Source organism: Halyomorpha halys, unplaced genomic scaffold, assembly GCF_000696795.3.
Source record: "Halyomorpha halys isolate HHAL.00 unplaced genomic scaffold, Hhal_1.1 Scaffold655.1, whole genome shotgun sequence".
Classification (NCBI taxonomy): Eukaryota; Metazoa; Arthropoda; class Insecta; order Hemiptera; family Pentatomidae; genus Halyomorpha; species Halyomorpha halys.
Genome location: NW_027105601.1, coordinates 426205 through 437455, shown reverse-complemented (window position 1 = coordinate 437455; position 11251 = coordinate 426205). Strand labels below are relative to the sequence as shown.

The window sequence follows — 11251 nt, the reverse complement described above, 5'->3', positions numbered from 1 at the left end:
GGCTTTCTCCTTGATCCTGTATACAACTTACCTGTAATCCTGCCTAGAAAAAAATGACTTTATAAGCTGAAACTTTTTGGAAAGTTTAATCAAACCAATTCTTAAAATAATACAGCTTCTTCATTTAGTAACAATTATTTGCCCGCACTAATACTGGAAAAATAATGTATTCCTAATGTAACGCTTGAACTAAGTTTGCTTCTGCTTAAATAAATTTATATTTTGCTGAAAATATATTTAATTTTTCTAAAAAAAATATGTAGGTAAACTATCCGGACCTTTATCAGAGAAACAAGCAAAACAACCAGGTTCAACGAACCGAGCGTTGAACTTGAAATGTCCCACTTTTTTTCAATACAAGTACGAATTCCCTCCTTGCTTTTACTGTTTTTGCAAAAAAAGGGTTTTTAAATTTTTTTAACAGTGTTGTGTTCAGATTTTCATCTGTACTGGTGTTAACTCATTCCAAAACTAGTAATAGGCAATAAGTAAATATTTATTAATCAAAAAGTGATAATATATTTCAACATACGTTTGTTTTTAAGTATGTCGGCCTCTGAATCTAGCTAACTGTTTTAAGCGGCAATTTAAAAGCATTTAACGAAAAGGAGTGCATCATGACCTTGGGGAATTGTTCCAGAGCGATTAGTCATCGGTTTGCGTTATCAGTTTTGTGTTTTTAGTGTAGTGGTTTAGTTGGATATCTCCCTTCCAACCTAGGTCACAGTTTATGGATTCTGGGTGGTGATATTAAAGGAATAAAACAACAGAAGACTGATTTTGCAAATTAACAAAGTAAGCGGTCTTATATATTTTCAATTTTTAAAGATATTATGAAACATTTAATCCTATTAAAGTTAAATAATTGAAAACTTGGTATATTGAAAAATAATTATTGTCCTTATAAAAACCAAATACAGTCCAATGTACATTTTGATTTGACACTTGTTAAATCTAATTTAGATTTTGAATGTACAACATAATATCACTTCAAAATAATTATTTATGAAAGGTAGTTTAATATTCAAGGAATATATTCTATATTAATTGTATAATTTAAGGATGATATTCTAGAGAGATCAATTCTTTAAAGATTCTATTTTTTTTTTTTTTTTTATTGTAAAACTTAATTAAATATAATATTTATTTCTAAGACATAAATGGAAGCCTTTAAGATATTAAAACTTATATACCCTTTATTTTGTTATTTTTGTCCAAGTTTCAGACCAATTTCCATCTTCTAGACTTATATGTTTATTTTTCTCTTGTTGTTATTCGTGTCTTTTTGAATTGCCTTTTCTTTTTTTTTATCAGAATTCATATATTCCTCGTTCACATATTAACTTTATACATACATATTAACTTTATATATATATTATCTTATCACTTCTTCAAGATCAGTTTTATTGTTTAAATAAAGTAAATTGTATCCAAATTAAGTCTTGCTCTTCATTAATACTTGAAAAGTTTGTCGTTTTGGCCTACCTGGCCTCCTCAAAGACAATTTTAACTATAAATTCACACCTCACATCCAACTATTAAAAATATTTTGCATGCTATTCTGTCCAGGTCAATAAAATTAGTCAACTAAACCTATTTTGTCACTATTTCCTTTAAATTTAAAGCTTTTAATTACATATTAACTTAGTATTATTAATATTAACTTAACATTATCACACTATATTATTTTGTTTTAAGTGATAATGTAAAATAATAATATTTTGTATTAAAAATATTTAAATAATATTAAAAGTTATAAATCTAAAGGAAAACATGACAAAATAAGTTAATTTGACTAATAGTATTGACCTGGGCAGCCTGCAAAACATTTTCGATCGTTCGATGTGAGGTGTGAATATAAAGTTAAAATTGTCCTTGAGGAGGGCAGGTTGGTCAAAACGTTGAACATTTTAAGTATTAATAAAGAGCGAGACTTAATTTGGATACCAGTTACTTTATTTAAATAATTTATATATTTTTTTTAGTCTCATAATTTTCTTAATTTATATCTTACACTGTTAATGAATGAATATGAATACAAAAAATATAACATTACTAAGTGAACAAAGAATATGAGTATTTTGTTCGAAACAGAGTGGTCTAACTAACGTTATGCTTGTAAAAGAAACTCTTGAACAACATCATAGCTACAGCAAAATAAATATAAAGGTCTGGAAGATGGGCAAATGGTTCGGTATATTGAAAAAATAAAGAGTGTATAAGGTTCCAATTTATTTATTGGAAATAAATATTATATAGACATTCATTTCTATTATTATTATTTTATATAGAATGGTTAATATTTATAATTTAATTTTAATGATCATTTTAAAACAAACTTATTTTGATCATTTCTCTCAACTAACTTTATTTTACTACAACATTTTAGGGCTTAGACCATAAAGTATCTGGATACTTTAAAATTGATATGTTATCAATTATTTATTATCACTATTTATTGTAATAATAAATAGGTAAGTGTGTTAAATTGTTAAGATGCTTGGATACATCAGTTTTAATTATCCTTGATAATAGCCTAAGGGCTGTAAGGGAGAAAAATAAAGTTAGTCTAGAGAAAGAATTAAAATTAATTTGTGTTTTAAATTAATTATCTACTCTTAAAGAATAAATTAATATATACTATATTAATATTCTAATTTAATGATCATTTTAGAAATACAAGCTCTGACTTTTGAAGCTGGGAGTCTCAAACAGTTTTGAGTTTTATATGTATCAAGGAACAGCTAAAACATCTAAAAATCATGTATCATTCTATTACATTCAACAATGGATTAGTTTTCCATGTTCCTGTTAAATATCAAAATTTATCCTTAGTTGGGTCTGGTTCACAAGGTTCTGTTTGGTAAGTTTAAATTTTCTTCCCAATAGTGTTTGAAAATTGTTTATTCTTATTTCATTTATTAATGTTGTAAAATTGAATTTTAATTATTTTAGTGCTGCCTTTGACACTTCTAATGGAGAAAGGGTTGCTATAAAGAAGCTTTCTAGAGCTTTTCAAAATACTGTATTTGCAAGAAGAGCGTATAGAGAATTGACAATTATGAAACTCATGAACCATAAGAATGTAAGAAATAAATTTGATGTTATATCATTCAGTATAGCATGTGTATTACTAACTATTATGAGTGAGTTTAATCATAATTAAAATAGTAAATTCCATAATCTGCTTTTCATAAGGCCAGCCAGCTAACACTACCTGTCGCTTCCGTCACAAATGCTTCTATATTGGAGTTAATAACACCAATCACCTAGGTTCAGAGTTGAGTATTATTGGAGGTAATGCATGTTCTATCTATCTTCTATTATTATCTTCCATTGAATGTTTGTTTATATAATGTTTTTTTTTTTTTGGATTTAATTCCCTCATGTATTTCAACTAAAGCAGAAATGGTTTGTTATCCTTTTTTATCAACCTATTATTGACGGAGTGAGAATAGTCAGGAATTATTCTTGGGTCTACCAAAAGATATAAGGAAACTTCATTATTTTATTATTGGAAACCATTGAATAATGAAGGTTCTAGAGATACCCGAAGATTGCTATGAGACGATCTGGATCTTTGATGAAGAGAGGATAATGAAGAAAAGACTTAAATTTTTTTATTAAATTTACAGTGAAGTAATCCTGTATTGTCAAAAGGCAGGAAAGAGCAAAAAATAGAATAGTTATGTTATTAAAATGTAAATTCATTATTTCTATTTCTTAAACAAAGTTTTAGTGTCAGACCATAATATCTTATTTGCAATATCATTAATGCCTTTTTTTACTTTGCACTATTGTTTGCTTGGATTTGGGAAATACTTCTTTTGAGGTGTGGGATGATGGTTTAAGATCGATGCTGTAATATGGAAATATTTGTCAACTGGGGAATTTTGAGATGACACAATCCTGTATGGAGAGCCTTCACCTAGTTTTGGAAGCTCTATAATGCCTTATTTCATACATCCTTATAGATCTCTATAACTAGAATGTATGCTAAGAAAATTATAGCAAACTCTTCATAGTTGGATCAAAGAAGTATGAAAAAAAAATTTTAGATCCTAAATTATTTTATATAATTTAATATTTTAAAGTAAAATTAATTTAAATTTTAGTTTAAAATTTATAATTTGTTTTTTGTCAGGTAGTAAAGTTACTGGATGTATTTACTCCCCAAACATATGAAAATTTTCAAGATATTTATTTAGTGATGGATTTTGTTGAAGCAACGCTTGATTCTTGTGGAGAATTAAACCACAAGAGATTGTCATTTCTTCTTTATCAACTTCTTTGCGGCGTAAAATATCTCCATTCAGCTGGAATTATTCATCGGGTAAATTAATTTAGGATTTTTAAAATTATCATATCCCTTTTTGTTGTCATATTTAAGATCTAAGTAAAGAAAAGAGCGTTTACTAAAGATTCTCTGTCAAATCTCATTTTAATCATTGATATTTTTTTTTTTTTTTCAGATTAAAATTAATAATTTAGTTATATTTCTACTTAATTGTATTAGTTGTTACACTAGAGAAGAGTTCTTGTTAAATAAAAATGTTCGCAAAAGCTGTTCTAAAAACATTTGGATACATATGAAGCAAATATGGACAAAAATTATCTTACGTTTTTGGTACAGATTAAAACCTCTTGTTTTTCTAACATTAATATAACGAGTACTTGATTTTAATAACTTAGATACCAAGTTAATGGGAATTATTTTTGCCTTAATTGTATTTTTGTGTATTTCTATTATTTGTTTTTGAAATTAATTTTGAAGAAAGAAAAGTTTTGAATATATCTTTGTTACAGGATCTGAAACCAAGTAATGTTGGTGTTAACTCCAACTGCACCTTGAAAATACTTGATTTTGGCCTGTCTAGGGCAATTTGTCACTCATGGAAAATGTCTCCATATGTTGTTACTAGATACTATCGAGCACCAGAAGTAAGTTTTAAAGAAATAATATCAGGGCATATTGTCTAATTTGTATAGCTTGTGTTTATAAAAAAAATATATTTTACTTATATAATTTAGCAATTTAAAAATAATCCTGAAAATTTCAAATTGTTTAATAAAATAATTTTGTTGCTTTTGTGCTGTCCAATAATTTTTCATGAATTGGCTGTAAGGAATTGAGACAACCTGTTTAATTAATTATTATCTGATTTCTTTACTTTTACTTTATTTATTTTAATTATGTTTATTTAGCATTTTACACTTTCGATAATGTTCCATTTTTTCTCCATAGATTATTCTAGGAATAGGTTATAAGGAAAATGTTGACATTTGGTCCATCGGGTGTATATTTGGAGAAATAATAACTGGGAATGTTATGTTTCGTGGAAACGACCAAATTGACCAATGGAATAAAATCATAGGCATGTATTTTTCCTTATAATCTAAAATAGTATCATTTTCATTCAGTATTAACAAATTGTTTTAACTAAATCCAAGACTGATGCTTATAATAGTGAAAAAATGTATTATTTAACCACAATTCAACAATTTCTCTTATTACCATAATATAATTTGGTAGCTCCTCAAGCTTGAATCAAATATAAATTCATGATTTCATCATACACCTGTACCTTAAGTAAATAAATGGAAATATCATCCATCAATGTCAATATAAATTAGCATATTTGAGATGTTGAGAACGTAAGTTGACTAACTTCACTAGCTATGTTTTTGATAAAACCCTGCAGAAGACTTAACAATTTTTTTTTTCAAACAAATCTTTACCCCAGTTCTGAAAGTGAATTGTTGCATTGTTAGGAGTACCAAAGTGGACCAAACCACTTGATCCAGTTTTGCATTGCTAACTTGAAACTAAAAGCATATTGGACTATCTATCAAATTGGTTTTATCTCTTGAATGGCCTCAAAACTAATATAATGCTTTATATATCCAACAGATGGCATGATACGCAATCCATGGACACTTTAAACTTAATTTTCATAAAAATATGGTCTACAAGTCCACTCTGATTCCCATTTTCTCGTTTGTGGAACTACCAAAAATGGAAACTTTAATTTGAAAAGCTTCTTAAGATTTCACTCATTAAAATTTTAATTTCTGTTAACATCATTGCTGACTAGTATTTTTTAAAATGAATCTCTCTAAACATAAAATTATTAAAATTTAGTAATTACTATCAAGGAATAGATTCTTCAGTATTGTTATTTATTGTTTAAACACTAATTTTCTTTGCAGAACTCCTTGGAACTCCCTCAAAAGACTTCATTGACACTCTCAGACCAGACATACAAAGATATGTTCAACATCTACAGTATTTTCCTCCTACACCTTTTGAAAATATTTTTCATGTTTTAGAAAGTGATCAAAACCCGGAAGGTATGGATTATCTTTGAATAATTTATCTGTCATTACTTATAATATAATATGAACTGCTAAACCCATGAAGGGGTCAAGGGTTGAGTACTTTGTAAGGAAGTACTGTTTTTAGAACAACGGTTATACAAGGAGATGATTCAAGATCATTCTTAGACACCAGATTCTTCCTCAATTAAGGGTACCCACTTTATAAGGATATCCCAGGAGGGCTCCAGAACGCCACTGGACTGACTTACGGCTTCAGTAACAGAATAAATAATCAGAGCTGAATTCGAAACCCTGGTCCTTGGAGTTAATAGCAGTAGTACAGCACCTTACCTCTGTTCCACCCCACACTCCATTTATACATTCATTATTTATTAATTAAATGGTATTGATTATGAAATACTACTTGAGACTTCTGTGCTGAAAAAGTAACTTGAATCAGAACCACATTTGGAGAGAGCACTAGAGAAAACCTACATGTGAGATTACTATGAGTCTTTTTTTTTTAAGAATGCCTACCAGAATTATTTTTCACCATTTCATGGTTTTTTCATTTTTATTCACAAAAGCAGATTTCCATTAAAAAATGTTTTGCTACTATTGCAATGCAAATAACTATTACATTTACTGATTTTTATAAGTCTTAGAATGAGTATTTGAAGGATTTATTTTTTAAACAATGATTTCACAACCTTACAGTTTAATTACTTAATAAATTAATGGCAAAATATTTTATAGAATGCCGAGACAGAACTTTTATCGCAATTGTCTGAGAAAACATGATTAACTAAAAAAAACATGATTAATTAAAAAAAAAAAAGCAATAATTTTATCAGAATGTTGTGTCTTTTGTTAGTATGGTTACTCTTAATTTATTTGGTTGCTATGGAGACATTACATACTTAACATAGCTGACTACAAAATTCAATGTTTGTTCAAAATTAAATTGAAAATTAATAATTACATAATGCTTTGGTATTGCTATATTTGAGGATGTATATATGTTTAATGATTACAATTGATAATTTGATATAAATTATTGTATTTAGTTATAATTAAACATGGCAGTTGTTTAGGGCTCTATATGAACTGCATCAAAGGACACAGATTGGATCTATTGAAACAAATTAGAACTGGAGATATGAAATAAGACCTTTGAAAATTTTTTCTTTATTTGAAACCCATATTTTTTTATAAGGGAGTTAAATCACTAAGACCAGACATTCAGCTTTCCAATGGTTCTATTAACTTATAAGAGGTGTAATTTCTTACATAAACAACAGTAAAAATAATTTAAAATTTAAGTAAACCAAATATAAACTTAAATCTAAACATCATATTACATTAAATAATTTTTTTTATAATTTTCATAAATCATGTGGTTGGAAGTTGATTAAACTTCACTGTTGTTTTAGACGATTGCTTCTTATAATCCTTCATAATTATTTCTGCTTCAGAACTGCACTCATATTGACTTTAATATTTTTCTGCTCAAACATTATCATAATTATTTTGATCATTATTAATTTAATATGGTTTATTGTTTAATTATAGCATGTAATAACAATGTTTTCTTCACATTATGAATATTAATCAATATTTTTCGTAATATTCAACACAAAATTGTTTAATTTACAATGTATTTGTTCTGTCCTTGTCAGCAATGAACACTTTTTGATTTTATTCAATAAGAGATGTAAAATATCACTACAGTTTACAAAACAATCTTGATAACCCAGACAAATTGTTGACAAGTTTCTGTCCAGATTAAGGTGTAAGTAATGTATTGTAAATTTAGAAAAGCATATACACCTACATTTACATTCTAAAATTTTAATTTTTAACCAATTTCATAATTAGATACAAATATATTTATGCATTACTAATTTTGTTTTACTTTTATTTAATATAATCTGTTTCGTATTTGTTTTTGTTTTACTATTGAAGGTAAGGAAGCTTTTTGTGTTGAGGTAGGAAATGAAAAAGTAGTATGTCCTCAGAATCTGAAGTTTTTGCTAGCATTTTACATTTCAGGTCAAAAATTCTCATTATCTGAAGTTTTTATTGGTTATTTTAAATATGGAGTATGTGAATATTTAAAGGAAGAATTTATAGGTTTGTTATAAAATAATTCTCAACTATCTTGTGGATTGTGGTTTTTCTGTTCTAGTACTGTACCCTGCATGCCCCCCTCAGTTTAGTGATAGTAGAGCATTGTGTCAGTTAGTTGAACAAGACTAATGTCAAACCATATATGATTATTTTGTCATAAAACGTTATCATTAGAACAAGCTATGTGTATTGTTTATAATATACTAGAATACTTAGGCAGTTTCTGAAAATCACTCCATTTTATTTCCTGATCCAAGGGTAATCTCGTAAAAAAAAACACATGGACTACGGGTTAGGTAGCATTCTTTCTTATAAGAAGGGAATAAATGTGGCTTAGCCTTCGTCTTTGCTGGAACTCCAAGTAGAAGTGCGTGTAAGCTCATCTTCCCCTCTCAACACTTATCTTGAGCATTTCAGGTTAATTACAGTTCTCTCAACATTTGGATCAAACTATAGATTGTTGAATACAGGTATAATATAATATAGTTAAAAAGTTTATTGAACAGGCTAATACAGTTCAATATAGTATATCGAACAATCTATACTAGATAACTATAGACTGTTCAATATAACTTTCTATTGATTTGAATTATTTCTTTTTATAAACAAACTAACAATATAAATTAACAACTGATAATTAACAAATGATAAATTAACAATAAAATAAAAAATTATAGACTGTTTAATATGGCAAGAGACTTCGCCTAAAAGAGGTAGGTATTCCACATTTTTTAAGAGAGATGCATTTTTATACTTAGCTGATTACTTATGGTTTATAATTTTCTTGAAATATTATACCATTATAATTTAAGTATAACAACAATAATTTTTTGAAAAATAAATTAGATAATGAATGATTATTGATTGAAGAAATTGTTTTATTGAATTATTCTAGATTCTAGATAATTTGAAAGTGAAATAACATTAATTAAGATTTAAGAATTTGTTGGGTTTTATCTTTTACCAAGCCTTTTTAATGTTTTTTATAGCCATGATGGATCTAAGAGATCTCTTATCAAAAATGCTCATAATAGATCCTCGGCAACGAATGTCAGTTGATCAGGCTTTGCATCATCCTTATGTGTTCATTTGGTACGAAGCTGAAGAAGTTTTGGTGGTAAATATAACATTTGCTTGTTTAATTATTGATTACTAGAGTTTATTCTTTAGAGTTGTGATTCTCAACAAATTTTTTCCACAACAAACTAACATATTTCACTATATTCCTTTAAAAAACCGTTTCCGATATCCCCTGTCGTACCTTTTCGACTTCTTCTTCTTTCACATCCTCCTTATGTGCGTGCCTTTCAGTGTGGAGGAGCATCTAACCATTTGGTCCCCACATCTCAATTTCTGGCAAGCATCTTCGTCTGAGCCAGTGTTTTTCCTCTTTCCAGACCTAGCCGTTGGATATGCTCCATATAGCTCCTTCTAGGTCTGCCTTGTGGTTTTTCCACCAGTCGGCTCCACCTCTATACATTTTCTTGGCACTCTGTCTTCCTCCATTCTACAGACATGTTCATACCATCAGAGTAGTTAGTGTTCAATCATTGATTTCACTGAGGGGATCTGAAGTTGTTCTCTTATTCTTTCATGCCTTATATTTCTGTCTCTCCTAGTTTTGCCCAATATTCTTCACAAAAATTGCATTTTAGCAGCCCTAATCCTCCTTAGGCGCTTGTCTTGGGTTACCCAAGTTTCACTGCCATATAATAGTGTTAGAAGATATATTGCTTTAAAGATATGGAGTTTGATGTCCTTACCTACCTCCCTTTTTCCCACAATAGTAATGCAAATCTGGTACCTTTTCCACTTCAAACGACTAAATTACTTTCACCACCTATTTCTATTTGAAATTCATACACTTCTTGTCACCTCCTTAATATTCTCTTTCTTTAACTACTTTTGTGCGGTATTGCAGGGTATCACTGGGGATCTTGAACTGAAAATAAAATATTTAACAAATTGCTTTTACTAATAATCTTCAGGATCCTCTGTGAAAATCCAGTCTCCTGATTTTATGCAGAGTTGCTGTGGTTTTATCCTTCCTATTATTGTAATCCTGACATCCTTCCCTATCATGTCTTACCGTCCATCATACATCTCCGATCTCTTTACTAACCTTACTATTATTAGTATTACTCCCTTTTATAAAATTACTAATATTAGAAGTAGCTAAAGTAAAAGATTTGGTAGTTATTCCATCATGATTTATTGTTTTTGTACTTTCACTTACCTTCATGAAATATTGCATAAATGAAAAATTCTTAATTCTGGTTGTGTTAGAAAAAGTGTATTAAAAATTCAATTTGATGGCTTAAAAATCTGAGATTAAGAGACTTTCACCTTAAATATATCTGAAAAACGGATGAGCTTACAAAAAAAGATTTAAAATTTAATTTGCTATAGCTTGACACCTTTAATTAAAATGGTGATCTATTAGATGCCTGCAGATCCCCTGTTGGTAAACATTACTTTAGAGTAAAAAAAAAAAAAAGAAGAAAGACTTTTTGTAGTTAATATTATTATGATAGTTTATGTAATGAAAGTGTAGGAAGGTAACCTAGGCTTACTCAATCCTAAAAAAATAATTTGTCATCATGATAAATCAGATAGTTTGAACTGCTTAGTTATCTTGATAAGTTAACTGATAAAACAATTTTTGAATAGTTATCTATTTATGAATAGTTATCTATCTATTAATGTCAATGGGTCTTTCTTCATCAGGAAATTTAGTTTCAATATTCTGAATTGTTTATATATGTATGTATAGTTGACCGTAAAAATTGATATATAGGGAGAT

General features: G+C 28.2%; 1 protein-coding gene across 2 annotated transcripts in view; it reads left to right on the top strand.

Annotated features, from left to right (window-relative positions):
* The first annotated feature begins 551 nt into the window (after window positions 1–551).
* Window positions 552–11251, top strand: part of LOC106685068 (mitogen-activated protein kinase 9-like) — a 15815-nt gene continuing 5115 nt past the window's right edge. The window contains exons 1-8 of one of the 2 annotated variants that reach the window (XM_067052411.1): window positions 552–795; window positions 2675–2863; window positions 2956–3085; window positions 4145–4333; window positions 4807–4941; window positions 5246–5375; window positions 6211–6351; window positions 9438–9565. In XM_067052411.1, coding sequence (XP_066908512.1) covers window positions 2763–2863; window positions 2956–3085; window positions 4145–4333; window positions 4807–4941; window positions 5246–5375; window positions 6211–6351; window positions 9438–9565 — 954 coding nt within the window. In that variant the 5' untranslated portion in view covers window positions 552–795; window positions 2675–2762. The remainder of the gene's footprint in view (window positions 796–2674; window positions 2864–2955; window positions 3086–4144; window positions 4334–4806; window positions 4942–5245; window positions 5376–6210; window positions 6352–9437; window positions 9566–11251) is intronic. The other variant, XM_014427551.3, reaches the window with a different exon arrangement.